This window comes from Gymnogyps californianus, chromosome Z, assembly GCF_018139145.2.
Source record: "Gymnogyps californianus isolate 813 chromosome Z, ASM1813914v2, whole genome shotgun sequence".
NCBI classification, from domain to species: domain Eukaryota; kingdom Metazoa; phylum Chordata; class Aves; order Accipitriformes; family Cathartidae; genus Gymnogyps; species Gymnogyps californianus.
This window is the reverse complement of record NC_059500.1, coordinates 17,034,772-17,053,658: the sequence shown is the minus strand read 5'-3', so window position 1 is coordinate 17,053,658 and position 18,887 is coordinate 17,034,772. Positions and strand designations below refer to the sequence as shown.

Sequence of the window (18,887 nt, the reverse complement as noted above, 5' to 3'; positions counted from 1 at the left end):
CAACACAAAAAGCCCAAAACAACCCTCCAAAAGCAACAAAGCAAGAAATCTGGCACAAGAGGACCTAAACACCAGCTATTCAAAACATACATTTTGGCTATACTTATACCTACTGTCACGAGCAAACAAACCTCAAAAGAAAACTGGCTGGCTGGGTATTAACCATCCCTGGTTTAGGCATCTGGAAGAAAAAAGCCTTGTTCAGGGAATCCCTTAAGGAGGAAGAAAGACAAGCTAATGCCAAAGATTTTTATTTCCTCTCACCTTCTATTAGCCTGGAGTGGAGAGTTGTATACTGTGCCCATTATCAAGCTGCAGCAATGAAGTTGCCTGTCAATGAATGGCAACAAACAGGAACTAAGATGACTTTTACCTTCTCATACTGCTCATGAACCTCCATTCATCTGGAACTAATGTGTGAAAATAAGACTAATTTGGCCTTTAAGTCACTGTACTTTATTTCTTCCTGTTCGAAGAACATGGAAAAATGGTGGTGGACAACATCAGGAAGGATCAACAAATAGCTTTCAGAAATGTGACTGTCAGATTATTTCAGTGTTCTTTGTTATATACTCTGAGATTTCTGCCCCCAGTTATACACCATACTACTTAGATTCATTGGTATGCATGCAGTGCTAAGAAGCTGTATGTATACTCAGTGCCAAAAGTAAACACTGAAATCAGAGACACTGTTGATTATTTAGAAGAAAAAAACCCACCAAAATAGAAAAGAACAAAGATAATGAAATTAAGTTAAAATAGCCCAAACTAAACCAATCCATTTTTAAATTCTGAATTTATTTTGACAAATTTGCAATAAGCATTATCAATCATATGAATAACAATTCAAAAGGATATTTTATTAGCCGTGTATTTTCTTACTCCTTTTATATTTCTTTTATGTCTAAAAAATAAAATTTATTCCTAGTCCCTCACCAGTATGCAAATTTCTACCAGAATCAAGTAACACATATAACAGGACCAAAAAAAGAAAAAAACATTTCTGAAGCAGAGCAGCATTCTTTCTGCAAGTAAAGCCATTCTTCACAATTGCTCAGAAAACAAAAGAAAGTCCATTAGAATCTTCAGACTCTTAACAAAGACTCTTGGCTAATGTTACTGGTCTAAAAAGGAGATAAGCCATATAATTTTACAGGAAGCAACCCACTGAATCCTTCAGCAAACACAGCTCGGCAATCTATCTTCAATTCAAAATAATGAGGTGGCAGGAGTGTGATGGAGAAATAAGTCTTCAAAAACATCACGTAAGGGAATCCAGCTGTGCCTGTATAGTTTCCAGCTATTTAAAGGAACAAAAAAGAGAGAAAAAACTCCACTCATATAAAATGTTGTTTAGAAACATGCAAACAGAAAAAAACCACACTCTAGTATCTTCAACTACGCATACTAAATCTATTCACATAGCAATAAAAAAATCCTGTACTCATGAATATTTGTTTTTACATGAAGCTATTAGAATTCATTGCTGCAGTTTAAATATTCAAATTTTAAAGAAACAGTTGTCTAAATACTGCCTTTTTTACATGCACAGATGTTGTGCTGTGAATTTCCAATGCATAATAACAAGGAAAAAAAACAATAGAGTTCATTTTGACTGGATTACGAGCCTGGCATTTCGACTGAAGATGTAACACAAAGATGCTCTTTCCAGAGAGCTCCTCATTGTTAATCATCAGCTACTCCTCTCAATCTAACCACCAGGTATGCTTACAATGACCCACACCCTGCCTATTCCAAATTTGAATGCACAGACTCTTCTTGAAAATGCTTTATGTGATCAAACAAATCCAACAGACTTAATTAAAGTTGGATCCATTTTCCTTCTAGTTTCATTAGACTTAATTCATATAGGCAACCCTTCCTGCTGAGCAGCATAAGGTGTTTACAAAGAAACTATAGTATTCTGAAATCGACAGACCTTGTTATAGAACTCAAACAGCTCCTGATGACTAAATTCTACAAACACTTTCTTCAGGTTCTGTGAAGGAAAAAGAAAAAAAGGAAGGAATAAGCATACTTTTTTCCTTTTGTTTTGGTATTAATTCCAGTAATTCAGAATACGAGATTAAGCTACCTGAAAGATAATGGTTGCAACAGTTAGTTTTCCTTCCATTCACTACAATGTCCCTCATATATGCATATTCCACATCAGTGAAGAATTGAAGTCTACAGGTACATCTATTCTCCTGCTGCGAAGAATAGTAATAAAATATCCTATGAAAATGATTTTGTTACCCTATTTTTAAGTCAGCTAAAAATGAAAGATTACATTCATCTTTCTCAGCAGTCCGTCTAAGATCTGGTAAATACCATTACACGGTGACAAAGTCAGTAGTGTATTTGACTGAACTTGCACAGCTATTAGTGTACTGCACCGGCACAGAGCTAATACTTCCATTCATTAATCTAACAGTTATGATCTTAGCATGCTGACACTGCTACAGGCATCTATGCACAGATTCAGCCTAAGTTAACAATTAACACAACAGCTTCAAAGCAGTGCTTAAACACTAAAAAGGCAAAATAACACAACTGATGGAAACTACCGTGGATAAAACAGATGGTGGTAATAATCCTCTGCACGCATGTGCTGATGTCTGTGGAGACGGTGGTTAAATTAAAATTTCTGTCCTGCTTAACTCACGGGCAAGAAACAGGTAGTTTAATATGTGCTACTTTGAATCACAGTGTAGATCTATCCAGACTGTTTCTAGCCTTATTCCTTCTACTTCGCTTTGTCACTTTACTTCTTTTAAAATAAATTCCTAACTATTACTGCACGTTCTCTGTGTTGTTGCTAGACTTTCCAAGGCTTGGAGGCATTCCTGAGGATAACAGCTGCACGTCCATAAACACTAACAAGGCTCTGTGAAAACTGAATCTGTGGACACCTCTACTCACAAAATATTATCAGCTGAAATTACATACACACACTAATTTTGTTTAACTGGTACCAACTTCATGTACCACTTAAGTCAGTAGAAAAACACTTATTTATCAATTCAGCTTAAATGAGCAAGGACACTTTTGCATACAGACAAGGCCGTGGGCCAGATTCTGTGTACTCTCATACCGATGCAAGTCTCGATTTAAGTCAAATAATGCTGCTGAATTTGGCGCACCAAATACACAAGAGCAGCAGAAGCCCTGGGAACTCAGAATAGGTATTGCCTGGTGCCTGCTCCTCAAAAGGAGCTGTAAGACACAGGAAAGGGATAAAATGACTGGGGCCAGCCTGTCTGGTGCAATTCCTCCTCCCCACTCTGCAGAAAGAAGGATCCTTTCCAACAATTTCAGGAAGGCTACAAAAGCCTGGAAAAGGACCAGTGATTTGCATGAGAGACCAATCTTCCCCCTCTGGGAAGGAACAATGCAATTCTGGAAATCGTATGGTGAATACAAAATAAAACTACCAGGACAGCAGTTCTCTTTGCCATGACTCCAGCTGATTCTCCCTCCAAAGAGCATAATGCTATGACAGGGAAGTAAAAGCGTTTTTAAAAGCTTTCTAACAGCTAGGAAACAAAAAGAAAGCAAACAAGTGGTCTCTTCAGAAAAGAAAGGGGGTAGAGGAAAGAAGAAAGATACACTAATAGCAAATGGATCTACCATTTCAGCCTGGACGTTCGTTTGTCATTTGCCATTCCAGAAGGATTTTGGTGTTTAAACGGAAGGAAGCGAAACTGAAAAGAGGGGGTTCAGAATAAAAGGAAGATAGCATATATCTTAAAGTTTATCAGTCACAATGAATAATCAAGGTCATCTCTTGCATGGTTTCTGGCAGAAGAGTCCGCTGGATTTCAATACAACAGTTTTGCAATGCCTCCAGAGGGGGCAGTGGGTGTGTGACATCTCCAACCACCAGATCTCATTTCTCCGAGCCCCGTGTCTCATTTGAGATGGGCATCTTCTGGTACTACTTCAGATCAGCAAGCAAGATCAACTTCTCACACACACACACAAAAAAAGGAAAGAAATTGAAAAGCTTGTCTTTCATATTTTCCTCTAACTACATTAATTACTGTAAGTTATAAGATAGGGTATGCAAATGAAAAAAAGTGTGGTCCTTTCAATTCAGGTTCTTTTTATACTAAAAAAAAATCACTATGCTTTATGAACAGGCTGAGATCTCTCTTCCTATTATTATTTAATAATCACAGTCTGATAAGTAAGACAAAATTTATTTTGCATTGTGGCAGGCAAATGTCTGTGGAGATCTAAAAGAAAGCACGCCGTGCCAGGCTCTGTTTCTGATCTGGGGGTGGGGGTGGGAGTGTCAATGGGAGAGAGGATATAACAATCTTTTATGAAATATGTTGTTTATCTGCATTTAATCCTCTGCTAAAACAGAATTGTTTCTGTGTGTAAAAAACTGGTACATCTACTACATCACTTCAGCAGAGAGCAGTGTCACAAAAAACGTGCAGAAGTGTGGCACCAGTTAAAAATGTTATTTTTACAATATTAAATTTCTCACTAGTATGAGTCCCTTGAGGAAGGTGCCAAATGATCACTGTTATGTGATTAGGAGTTCCTATACAGACCACAAAAACATCATATCGTAACTAGGTCCCTACAAGAAAAAGCTGCATCTGAGCACGCTGATGACCCCCCATTTTTAGATGAGATATCCATTATTCACTTATTTGCTTTATTCTGTGTGAACACAAACAACTGTAATTAAAACAATGTGTCACAGGACGAAGTTACAATCCAGTTCTTTAATTAGTCAGTAAAATAGTATTAAAAATGACTGTATAGGTAGAATATTGCTAAAGCCCCCAGAATAGGCAAATTCTTAATCTACTTTACGGAATTTTGCTCAGATAAGGATACAAAATTATGAACTGCAATATAACTAAAACATAGGATAAAAAAAATCACTTTCAGCTTACTGACTTAATTAAATGTCACTGTGTGCAGATAGAGTCTCAGTCTATTTATGAAAAGTGCAGCTAAGCTGCCTTCTTTTATCTGCACATATAGGTTTTCAGATGTTGTCTCTGACCTAGTATGTGTTTCCCAGAAGGTAAATAAGAAAACAGTAATTTGCTGGATGTCTAACTTCTTTCTTCTTTCTGTCAAGTATTTCATTCTCTTTTTCTCTTTCCTGATAAATTTCCTCTCATTCCTCACCTTCACTCTACTCTTCCCCTCATTTCTGGCATCTCATTTTCTCTTTGCTGTTATCATCTTCACGTGAAAGAAAACTAAACAGAGTAATCAGAAAACTAAACTGAATTTATTCCCATTGTCACACTCAGTCACTCATAGTCACAATACTTTTTCTAATTACATCCCAAACTTTATCACTGTGGCAGCAAAAGTCCTAGCTCCTGCTTTTAAGAGTTTTAGCCTTGAGGGTGACAGCTTCACAGTGTCAGAGAAAGACAGCTGAAGATGTTATTCTTACGAAGACAAAGAAATCTCTAAAATACCAAACATTCATTCTTTGGGCAGCTTTGAAAACGTGGAGACAAGCTTTTTGTCTGATTCAATACCCATGAAGAGTGGCAGGGACAGAACTGGAGTGATCCGCTCAACAAGCATAGCTAAAGAGGTGATGTGCAGCATCTTCAGCTAAATAAAGTTGCTGTTAAGTTCCTCATCTGCTGTTAAACAAGACAGAGCATTGCATTTACTACTGGAAAAGTCTGCGTGAATTGCAGGTGTCGCCCAAGACAAATCTTTACATCACTCTGAATCCATTGCAAGGAATATGGTAATAAGTTTTCTGAAACATATGGTTTAACATATTTGGCCACATACCACTACTGAATGTATTTTTAAGTGTTAAAATTAAATTTTAGTGCCGTTTTGCCTTTACAGATCTAGATGGAATCTGATTTCATTCTACCTATTCTCTCACCCCAGGGTTGTATCAATTTACAATGTACAGCCTCCTGAGAACTGTGAAATTCTAGTAAGTTTAACTGATTAGGGTTGTTTTCTTCCCTGACCTATCTTCTCATTTATTGTCTGGTATCATTTTAAAAAACATAACATCTTCACCCTACTCTAAAACAGCTGTTCAAAACCAAGTTTGCGGGGGGGGGGGGGGGGGGGAGGGAAAAGGGGACAGAAGGGAAAGGAAAATGAAGAGAAAAACTTCCTGCTCCCAGTCAATATTAATATGCTATCCTATCCAAAAGAGGCATTCTGAATGTATGGCTAATTCTACAAAATAGCTACAATTATTTAACACTTAGCTTACAACCACCAGCAAACAATTAGGCAAATTTTTAGCTGAACATGGTCATCAGCGTAAAATGATGAAGATTCAACTACACAAGATGTAAAAGAGTCTCCAATTTCCCATTGCTTCAGCTAACAATTTATTTTAAACATGAATACCTTCTTGCTGCAAAATGTTTCTGTGGAAACCATGCAAAAAATGTCTCCTTAAAATACTTCAGAAAGCAGAGGCAAATTCCTGGTTATAATCAAAGGATTTGTTTGGGGGTTTTTTATTGTGGTTTTTTTTTAATCCAGTGCTCTAGATACTTCTATTTTAATGTACTACTGCAAAAGGCTTTATTACTAATGACAGAGTTTTGCAACCTTATTTATTGCCCAGCTGTATTCCACACATTTAACTCCCCCACCCCATGCATAAGCATAGAGCAAGGCACTAGGAGTTATAAATAAAAGGCAAACTTCTGGTTTTAAAGCTAACTTGAATATGAAAAATTGATATTGCTGTGATAGTTCTCAACTGCAAAGCTGTAACTACTTTTACGACGTTGCAAAATAAATGCCAAGTATTCTGAAGCAAACAGATGGAGGGACAGGCTGGTTTGTATATCTAAATGTCTACTGATAATGATAATGTTCTATGACTGAGCACACGTAAAAAATTACAGTATATTCAGCGAAGTTTGTTAACAGTAACTAGCTGAAGCAACACATATCCCAATCTCCATATTCTAATATAATCTTTAATACTACCTTGAGCCACATCTCAATTAGGTTTAAGAATATTTCACATTTGCTTTCCATTCTCCAATTTATTCCTATTAGACATCCTTAAAATCACAGATATAATGGAAGGATATGGACAATTAAACTAATCAGTTTATGGCCAAATTCAGATACATTCCTAAACAGATCCCAGTTGATTCTTAGTAGCCTACATTTCCCTCTGGATCTATCAGCTTCTGTGCTACATCAATTCAGACTTCCTTTAAATTTCCTTGGACCCTGGAGAACTATGCATTCGCTTAGGCACTTACAGATGGGAAGAGGGTCTTAAGTTGTATCTCACAGAATTTATCAGCAAGTTTAAGCTGCTTGGTCAGAAAGATGAATTGTAGTGTGGTAAGGAAAGCAGATGCGTTAAAACAGACCACCATCACTTAAAAGCGTACCTGTTCCTTAACTCTCTGCACATAAGCAACAGCAATTAAGATTTCTGTATATTCTTACAGCAGTAGATGGATGTGATTCAGCTCAGGGATTCAGCAGAACAGAGGGAGTTAAATACCGACTTATATATTCCTAATTACACTTCTTTCACATCATCAGAAAATGTGACCTTCAAACTTCGTTCTTCTTCCAAGCTTATTTCCATTTGCAATACCAAATAATTATTTTTGTAGAGAAAAAAAATCCGTGCCTTATGACTGAAATACATGCATTTTCAAGTCTCAACTGTTATAAACCAGAACATCTTTCATACTAGCGCTCTCTTTTCCTGATCGATATGGTAACATTTAGTTTGTACATATACTGCATTCTACCTTTCAAAGTTGCATTTCTTTTTCATATAAGCTTAAGAATTTCAAATTCCCTGTGGTATTTAGGGAGATCAAAATCAGCACCATACTAAGGATGCCTTTCCCTCCCCTTGCAATGTATTCGTAAGCTCCCTACCCAAAGCTCTGTGTTGATTCCTGAGATCTAATCAATGCGTTACTGGAAATTGATGGTTTGGAGATACATACAGATAATCTTACTCCAGCAGATACAGGATCATCTAAGGATGTTTTAATGGAAAGTGCCTAGAATAAATTCATTGCCCAGTCCAGTAGTGAGCCAACAGACTCTGCAGGCATTCGGAGACCTGCAGAAGACCCACCATACTTCCAACAGCAACAAGAACTGTCAGTCATTTCCATTTTCACTCCTCCTGTTCCCTTCCACCCTCATGAAAATATCCATTACTGGCTGAATGAACTGGTGCAAAGCTACAGACAAGAAATGGGACACAATACTAAAAAGACGACATAGGCTGGGAAGATCACAGAACATTACAGGCAGACAGGCCCCTTTCTTCACAGTAGGGGAGAAAAATGCTTTTAAAGCTGAGACAATTATCTGGAAACAAAGAACTACAGTTTTCACCTCAATACACCTAGTCAGAGTAAATACTATCTTGCTAAAGAAAAGGGAGATAGCATTTTTTTTCCAACAGCTGTATCCAGTCAGAGGGTTCCTTTGCCTTGAATGTACTAGGAATTTACATTCCTATAAATAACACCTTTAGGTTCGTTGGTCTTTTAATGACACTTTTGCATGGAAAACCTCTCAAAAACGGAAATCTAGAGTTGTAGTGTTGTCGCTTCTGTGCGAAGACTATGTTAAATACACTTTTACAAAAACATCACAGTGAACAAACATGCTTTTTGGGGAAATAGGTGGTAAACATGTATCAGTGCGTGCCTACCAGAAGAAATACTTAGAAGCAGGTCTTTTATACTGATACCTCCCTGTATATTCTACGTATGGAAAATGGGTCATAGAAGATCTATTGAAAGGCTGAATTCCTTCTATGCCTGTTCTGTATTTTGTATATACCTTCACATGCCCTTCCCTTCTTTGAAGACAACTATACACAATACAAGTTCATTATTGATTCCTCACTGGTCTCCACACGGGATCAGTCACTAACAGCATTAAGCACCTATCCGCACAAAAGTGTCATTGTAATTTCAGGATTCAATAGGCAAATGTGTAGGTCTAATTCCCAAATATAGTATCCAGGAAAAGATGTGTTTGAAAATTCTCAGTTTCACTCACTAATAGGCCGCCACACAATTACTAAGAATACCACTGATTAATCTAAGGAACACAGGTCCTAATAATGACAACTTTCCTATTTCATCTCTCACCTAATTTTGCAAATTATACTGTACTCCTAATACTGTAGAAAGCTCTCTGAAGAAGCAACCTCACTAAAAGTTTAAAACGAATATACCTTTTCTTCCTATTAAATTTCACTGTATCAAGTATGGAAAAAAGAGTCTCTGGGAAAGCACGCACACCCTAACTGTTGCATATTGCTTATACAGTGTACAGTCTGTAACTATCAGAATACAACTCTCTTCTTTAGTCAGAACTCTATTTTGATGACTAAATAATTTTATTCCTGACAAGTAATTAAATTCTTTGATCGTTCATATTTTGGTACAGCTTATTTGGCACAGAAATGATGATATAATAAAAATTAAGTTCATGAACACTGCAAGGAAAAACAGGGAGTTACAACTCTGTGTTTCATTTATTTCAGGGCTATCATGTAAGTCTTCAAACACCATGAAGACCAGTGAGTTCACACTTCTATTTGAAAGATATCACACATCAAGACTGACACAATTGTCTTACATTCACCTTAAATGGTAAGGAATTCACTTTTCTTCTTACGCTTGTACTCGTAGAGAACTACTGCTGAAGAAACAGAGCCCAGCAGTAAGCATGCTGGCTCCAGAAATGCTTTCAAGCTTTTCTGACCTCATATGTTCACTAAATTTGATCACAGCCAAATTAATTTTTTACAAACTACACATGAAAAAGATGTCACATAGGCATGGTTATGAAATATTTCCATTATTGTAGTCAGAAAATAATCCAATTCTAGGAAGCTGAGTGTAAATATTACGTGTAACATTAGCCTAGCATTGGCATCTGAAAACTTACGACTATGGAGTCAAATGGCAAACATTGCAATTTGGATAGTATCTTAGGACAGTGAAGCTCAGCCCTACAGCATCGAAGGCACACTGAGATAGATTTGTATGTAGATATACAATGGTCAAAACATCCTACAGCAAGGAGAGCAGCTCAACAACATGCACAGAGTGTTTTAGAGAGCTTCTCGCACAGCTTGCTTGCTTGTAGCTGACGTGATTAACATGGAGTTGCAAATCCTTTATGTTCAAATCAGATACACATCTAATGTTGGGTCTGAAGAAAGCTGGACTTAGAGAAAGCTAAAATTGTGATCCAAACCGCTCAGAAAGCCACCCCTTTGGTCTCAACTAAAAACCAGACAAAACCTCCTGTGTCCAGGGGAAGAAACTTGGGTTATTGTCGTCTGCATCCACATCTAGAGCAACTGCTCCGACAGGAATTTTATATAGTGTAGTCATGCAGATGAGTAACACTTTAAGAAGGCTTTAGACGAATGGAGGAAGCTGGCATCTTTTTGCAGTGTTAGCTTCTGAGCCTACCTGGTTCAATAAGATACTGCAACACTGCCTTGTTTTACCACGAAAGGCCTTTCTTCACCATCAGAAAACCTGAAAGTATCTATTGTTTCTACTGAGGCACAAGAAAAGAGGCTGGATAAAAGATGCCAGCAGCAAGAGAAAAGATCTAAGGAAGCTCAGATCCACATGAAATCAATGTAACTGATGTGAAAATACCCTTTCCAAAAAGTCGGCTTAAATACTTACAAAGTGTCAAGATTAGATAATTTGTAAATTAGTTCTTTTGTTTCGGATGGGTCACTCAGAATATCACCAATTTGGATTTTGTTAGGCAGACAAGCAAAGATAAAATGTTTGGGTTTTCTTCTGTGCTAAAAGGGTGCTAGTGGCTGTCAGCAAGCATACCTCTGATCTCCAGCAGGCAAATCATTCCAGCAGCTAGCAACTGGGTGCTTGCACGCAAGTCTCAGCTGCTGAAAGAGACTGGAAAGCCATGCAGGAGTGACAGATGTTAACTAGCAGTCTAGTCCGCAGCAGGATCAAAGACAGCTCTTAGGGAATAAGATTGTTTGTAAAGTAATGTATATTTTCTTTTTTTTTTTTTTTTTTTAAATTAAGAAGTCACCTGCTATTTTTACCGTACTCTAAGAAATAGAACAGACATACAGCTTTTGCTACAATACTCACAATTTACAAATAAATGCCAGACTCCTAGCCAGTATCTCTTCCTCGCCAGAAGCAACCCAGCAAGACCTTGAACCTGGGCTACCTGTTTGGATCAAGGACATACCGATGTCGGAGTGTGATGAAAAAGATATCGTCACCTTGAGACAAGCAAACACCAACATTCCTCAGGCAACACAGCACAGTGCAAAACTGGAAGAGGTCTTTAAAAGCAAAGTTTCTTATATCAGACAAAAAAGCTTTTCCTTTCTACAAGGATTAAAAACAAAGGACTGCGTGGTCTTTTCTGATTATGACTGCAAAATTAAGAGGAATGTGGAAACAACCACTTATTATGAAGCAAGCCACCAACAACTTTTCTTTCTCAGTTTGTCACTGAAGGTTACACGTGTTCTAAGGATGCAAAAATTAGCTATTTTGGATTTTAGACAATGTAATTTCAGTGATCTTCTTGCTTTGTTACTTTTGCTGAAAAGTTATTTAAAGCTCGATGCAGTGGTGTGGTTTGAATTCTCACCGCTTACAAAGAAAACTGGACAGAGTGCTAAGGACAGAAAGTACCACAAGTGCTGTGTAAGTGTTTTTCATATACAGTGAAGATGAAATCAAACCACTCACCCACAGTTTCCTTCAAAGCCAGAATATGAATATAAGTATATAGGCAATACACTCTCAGGCAAGAAAAAAACCCAACTTTTGGCTAACATAAGCAATTTGAAAGAGAGTATCAAATCCCTTTTTATTTTCTTCAAGTCTGTGTGCGATTGAGTTACTGTTCATACAGGTTGCTTTAAAAGAGAGTGAGCAATGTGAAGGAATACAGTACTAGACTTAGATTATTCTACAGACAGCTGGAGTACAATGCAGTACTCAGGCTGGCTGCAATGGTTTCAGTGAATATCAAAACCAAGATATTTTTTCTGTTTTTCTCTCAAAACGAATCGATTTAGCTCCAAATTAATTACAGTTTTCTCTTTCAAGCCACACTGCATGACGCAAAACTAAAATAGTAAAGCAAGGAATAAAAAGTGATATTATATGGTGTAATCTTTTCATAAAGACAGACATGAAATTAATATTTAAACTATGCTTAGTATCTTTCAGATTTTTACCTTTTTAATATACATGTTCTTCAAAGGGAAAAATCGAAAAATAAGGTGTTACAGGTCAGTTTGCAAACACTATTTTGTCTGTATGAATGATTTTATAAACTGACGTTTAAACCTAGATTTAAGATACTAAGTCACTTCTTCCAAGAAAATACTGAAAGCTTATGATTTGTTTAATGTCTTATCTACACTGATTATAACACAAGTTAAAAGTGTAATATATGGGTTAGTCATTGGTATTTAGATTTGTAATCTAAGAAGTTATGAAACTTCTAAAATAATCTAACATGTTTCCAGATTTTTCTTACATCTCCTCTTATATATGGAGAGAATGCTAAGAATGTATTTGCTGACTACCAAAGGTTTTACATTTAAAAGAAAAATAAATAAAGGAAATGGTTTAAAATAGTTTCTCTTGAAATAGTATTTCTATGCTACTGTGGAAAGGAATTTAACACAACTTTTCTCCTCCTCTTTGTCATGAGAAGGTTTTCAATGTGCATACTGGTCCCCACAACATTCTTACCTCTACATTGGAGAGAGATGGATTTGATGGATGGACTGGTACATGGGTAAGGAATTGGCTGGATGGCAGCATCCAAAGAGCTACAACCAATTGCTAAATGTCCAAGTGGAAACCAGTAACGAGTGGTGTCCCTCTAGGGTCGGTACTAGGACTAGTACTACTTAATATCTTCATTATTGTCTTCATTAATGACACAAATAGTGGGATTGAGTGTACCCTCAGCAAGTTTGTGGGTGACACCAAATTGAGTGGTGTAGCTGGTATGCTTGAGGGAAGGGATGCCATCCAGAGGGACCTGGACAGGTTCAAGAAGTGGGCCCATGCGAACCTCATGAGGCTCAACAAGGCCAAGTGCAAGGTCCTGCTCCTGGCTCAGGGCAATCCCCTGAGCATCAACACAGGCTGGGGGATGAAGGGATTGAGAGCAGCCCTGCAGAGAAGGCCTTGGGGATATCGGTGGATGAAAAACTGGACATGAGCTGGCAATGCGCACTCGCAGCCCAGAAAGCCAATCGTATCCTGGATTCTATACAAAGAAGAGTGGTCAGCAGGTCAAGGGAGGTGATTCTCCCCCTCTGCTCCGCTCTGGTCAGACCCCACCTGGAGTACTGCGTCCAGCTCTGGGGTCCCCAGCATAAGAAAGACATCGACCTGTTAGAGCAGGTCCAGAGGAGGGCCATGAAAATGATGCAAGGGCTGGAACACCTCTCCTATGAAGAAAGGCTGAGAGAGTCGGGGTTGTTCAGCCTGGAGGAGACAAGGCTGTGGGGAGACCTTAGTGCGGCCTTTCAGTACTTAAAGGGGGCTTATAAGAAAGATGGAGAGAGACTTTTTACCAGGGCCTGTAGTGGCAGGAGAAGGGGCAACGGTTTTAAACTGAAGGAGGTTTTCCTTATATCCAACTTAGGTTGGATATAAGGAAGAAATTTTTTACAGTGAGGGTGGTGAGACACTGGAACAGGTTGCCCAGAGAAGTTGTAGATGCCCCATCCTTGGAAGTGTTCAAAGTCAGGTTGGACGGGGCTTTGAGCAATGCAATGTAGTGACAGATGTCCCTGCCCACAGCAGGGGGGTTGGAGTAGGTGACCTTTAAAGGTTCCTTCCAACCCAAAACATTCCATGATTCAAAGATACATGTCTTCTTAACATGGGACATTATTTTACAGACAAAAATACATTTTAATACTTGTACTACAGTATTCAGACAAATTAGAAAGATGCCAGTTAATACTGAAATAGCTTGGTTTTAATACTGACTTTCAATATATTCAAGTCCAAACCAGCTAGATTTTCTCTTCTTAAGACATAAGTAACGAGGTGATGGTAAAGGGAATAACAAAGAAGAATGATATGCAGGTATGGTAGGTTAAAAAAAATTTTATTTCTAACCTGACATAATGACACATACAATGTTACACATATAAATGCAGTTTTTACATACACTGGGGAGTTTAGCTTAAACAGAGAAAGAAGAATATGATGGTGAACAGTACTACCAGGGAACTGTTAATAGCTGCTTCCCCACTGGCTAAATGCGGACTGTTAAGCCTGACTTTCCTTTATACAACAGAAATATTTTCCAGCAATCTCAGGGAAAACTCACCTATCTTGAACTCACTGCATGTTCTCCCATAGTCTGGGTTGTTATACGCCTTTAGGGTATGACTATCCATGTACAGTAGATTACTTTGTCTTTAATCTTCATGATTCACATATTCTTCTATCTAAAGCAAGCTTCTGTGGTTTTTGCACTTTTTTCCTACGAAAAATGAGGAAGGAACGGGGACTGAACTATCTCAAGTTCAAATTAAGCATACATCAGAGACAAAATGGAGACTCTAGACTATTTCCTCCTATTTAGTACCAAGGCAGTGTTCTAGTTGCATTCAACGTGTAAAACCGTGCACTGACCGGCAGAAAAATGAACTGGGAAACCCAATGGTTGACAGATGAACTGATGAACCAGAAAGGTACCTTGATTAACCTGGTCAGGTACTTGGCTGAGGCCTCAGGGTGACAGCAGTCTTATGAAAAAGCATATTAACAGTATCTGCACTCTCTTACTGGTGAGTGACAGAATTAACAGTTGAACACACACTAAAGGGAGATGCCATTAGATTCCAGGCATGAGAAAAGTTTTGTGACTACTGAAAAGAGTAATTCCACAGCCCTACGCAGAGGAATGAATTACCAAAATTGCAAACCAGTTCCTTTAATGAGAACAAATAGTCCAATATGCTTGGGACCATTATTTTAAAAGGATTAAAGCACTATTGTGTAAGAGAATCAATTCTATTTGGAGTGTTTTGTTTATCTGGGAGATAAACAGATTAGCTTGTCTGCAACCGTAAACTAGCCAGAACTCTAGTGGTCAGGCAAAGGCAGTGTGGGATCAGAGGGTGTCTAAGGAACACGTAGATCCAAAAGTTAATTTGACAGTTGGCAATCCAGCTCTCAAACTGATAACTGCAGTACTTGGGTTTTTGTTGCATTGGTTTTGCTGAAGCTGAAGCCTACAGAGATATGAAAATCTGAAATGTTAGAACACGGCCTGAGATTGCAAGAGGAAGGACCAACTGAATAAACTGCATCTCCGTATCAGCAAGAACTTTGGTAAATACACAAAGTCATTTTTTGTATTTGAACTGAAATGTTTCTCCAGGTATCGTTCATGTTTTCTGTCTGTTGAAAGTATTGAAATGTGAAAGTAAACACATGAGAGGTCAAAAGCTACAAGCCATTCAACAATAACTACGTTTGGTACAGCAATGAATGAAAGCTTTAGGATACTAAAGATCCAGAAAGACTTTCCATTCCTTTTTTCTTTGGGAACTAAAACTTTTCCTTCTGAACTTCTGAAATACATCCTTCAATAGTTTTACATGCAAGACAAGAGACTTCTTGTCTTAAAACATATCCCATTGTATGAGGAAGAGAAGAGAGCATTTATCTCCATTAGCAAGAATACAGCCATCAGGCAGAGTGAAGTGATTCTCCTCTGCTCGGCAGTCGTGAGGCTTCATCTGAGGCACTGCGTGCAGTCCTGCACACCCCCAGTACACGATAGATGTTAAGAAACTGGAGGGAGTTCAGCATCATCTGGATGGTTATCATGTGGATGCACCACATGTGAAGAGATACTAGGAGAAGTTGGTTTGCTTAGTTTGCAAGAGGGTTAAGAACGGGGAATCTAATTGCAGTCCTATCTGTAACAGTTTTAGTATTAAATTGTACCTCTATGACAGGTGATTTTACTGTATCTTGTTAAAGATTACAGACCTTATCTGTTTAGAGAGCGCACCTCATAACAAAGAATGATATTTGGTAATAAATAATAACCATCCATTAGCTGAAGAGTTGATAAGGAATACAACCAATCCATTCATGAGGATTCAATTTCTCTGAATTTTTTTCACAGGGAGTTGACCCAAATGAAATCCCTAGAAGCTGGCAATCACACCTTTTAGATGGCCACTTCTTTACTCTTAGAAGATGTGAAACTGGATGCACAAGTAATCTCAATAGATATTGGCTGATCAGCAGTGGCAGTAGCCAGAAAGATGGTCTAGATAACTTGGTAGTAGGCCAGTAAAACTCACAAGTGACAAGGCTGTTGAATGGTCAATCTTGGGGTCCAAAGACTTTGCTGCCCTCTTGCTTGTTTATCACCACCAGTTTAAAAGCGCTGCAACTGGAGCCTGCTTAATGATTTTTAAACAATGCAGAAGTATTCTAGCATAATCTCCAATAGCTCTGAAACTTTAAAGAGTATAAAACATCCATAAAGAGCAAGATAGGACTGAATACCCAAAGGGTCCGGAGCTCTTGGATAAAAAATTGCCGCTATTAGTCAGTTATGCCTCTAGACACTACCATTCAGAGCATCACCTAGCCATAGGGCTCTTGGTGTAGAATCAAAATGCTACGGTCACATAATACAAGGTGCTAGATTCACTTCAACTGTTAAAATGTGTTTAATAGAAAGTCAATAGGTTAATTTTGCATTAGTGGTTGCACAGCCCATTCTCTCAGAATAAAGACAGCATAAAAACGCAAGGCTGGCATAAACTCTGTATTAGTTGCACATATTCTAGATAATGTGACAGAATGGCAATCATGTACCCAACATTACAATTCTTCTGTGAGCAATTCAGTAGTGCAGAGATACAGTATTAATGATTGTGAAATCATGCCTAGACTCCATGGCATAAACTTGATTGTGAAACCATGGCATTAGACTTAATTTCTTCTCCAGGTACTGACTGGCTGTGAATTGAACTGAAAAGGCTGTTTACAGGCCAGTATGTGGCAATATTTCCAAGCAAACAAGAGACTGAAGAGGTGAAGACAAATACTGAAATGGGGCTGTAAATTTCCTTGCTGAAAGCTATTACCCAGAAGCTCCCTGGAATATTTCACAACTCTGAAGCCATACCAAAAGCAATCTCATAGGGCATTATTCAGATGATAATAACAATGGTTACTAGAAAATGCTGCATTTTCTACACTTCTGTTTAATGCAGTATGGCATCATCTCCTTAGTAGTTGCCTTTTCCTGAATAATGCATTTTGCTAACACTGTGTTTACAGAAACCAAGACACATTAAACACTGACAGGGATCCACATTCAAAACCTACACAAATTAATGAAATTTTAAGACAATTTACACTGGTTACTTCATGAAATCCCAGCATCCCACTGCTTCTAGTTGCTGACTACAGAAAGCTCCTAAATTCTCTCCAGTTGAATGACTACAATTGAAAGTGCAAAATAACGCAAGAATTTTAAAACAAAATACAGCTGTCACAAATCCTGTTTTCCACCCTGACCACAGTGGTTTAAATATGCAATGGTTTTATAGCCTAGAAAATGTGTGAGATCAACTGTGACTGAGGATTACAAAGAAAGTAATTAGTTCACACAGATCAATCCAGAAATTAACATAGACCTTGGAAAAGATCAACCTCAGGATCAAGAGCCTGCAACAGCAGCTGCTGTCCAGCCCTGCCATCACTCTGTGTTCTAGGAGCCATAAGGAAAAGACAGTCCTTCTTTCACCATCCCTGTAATTCCCAATTAGGTGATACCTGGGTTTCAATAATAGCCTGTCCCTGTATTTCTAAACTACTACATTGGCAGCTGTGTGAAATGAGGTAGGGGGTCTCAGTCATAACCCACAGCATGCAGAAAAAAAGCAATTGAAGTTCGCATGTTTTGTTGGTCTGAACACTTAATCAGTGAGAAATCAACTACTCACTCATCCAAAGAGGTAGCCACGATAGAGTCTTAGTACAGGAAACAAACACTGTTCTTCCATATGTGTGTTTGAACAGCAGGGCATGAAGAGAAGGGTAGTCTTGTTATGTATTAGGAACAACAGAACTACAAAATAACAATGTATAATACAGGAAAGGCAGAACAGAGACCTTTCTTATAGCAAGAAAAGCTTATTGCTTTCCTTACTGCAAGGGACTGACAATAGCAGATACCACCAGCACACTTTTTTCTACTGCTAAAAGGAATTTTGATGGACTATGGTCAGAGACCAACATAAAGTCCTTATATTAAAAAAAATATAACCACAATCAGCTTATTCCTACTGAATAAGGATTTGACCAGAGTGGTTCACTAGTACCGTAGAGAAATTTAAAAAAAAAAAAGAGATTTGCAAAAAAGTTAAATACAGATGTTATGTTTTGCAGTGATTTACTTAATGCCTTCAACTAAGTAAACAAATTTTAAGAATCTATAGATCTTCATTCACTTTATGTTAAAGTCTCAAAGCATGCCCAATATTTTTGCCAGTATTCAGTGAACTGCAGTGAACGCTTTCTTATTTCGGCTTTTTTGTAGCTGCTTGTCAGTGAATTGCCATAAACATATTATTATTTGGGCTTTTTAATTTCTTTCTTTTTTGGTCCCCTATCAGGGAGCCTATTCATGCTATATCAGAAATGGTACCTTCCACACTACCGTAATGTAGAAAATCTAATATCAAAGGAAAAAACTTGTCCTAAAGCCTACGGGTAAATATTAGGTGCATATATGCAGCATTCATTATTTAAAATCTTGTATTTTGTCCTTTCAAACAGTTTTTTCAACTCAAGCTCTTTTGAATA

General features: G+C 37.9%; 1 protein-coding gene across 1 annotated transcript in view; it reads right to left on the bottom strand.

Moving 5' to 3' along the window:
• Positions 1-779: 779 nt before the first annotated feature.
• COMMD10 (COMM domain containing 10) overlaps positions 780-18,887 on the bottom strand; it is a 112,475-nt gene continuing 94,367 nt past the window's right edge. The window contains exons 6-7 of the mRNA XM_050912980.1: positions 1,940-1,999; positions 780-1,300 (exon numbers count right to left, since the gene is read on the bottom strand). Of these exons, the coding sequence (XP_050768937.1) occupies positions 1,262-1,300; positions 1,940-1,999 (99 nt within the window). The 3' untranslated portion in view covers positions 780-1,261. The remainder of the gene's footprint in view (positions 1,301-1,939; positions 2,000-18,887) is intronic.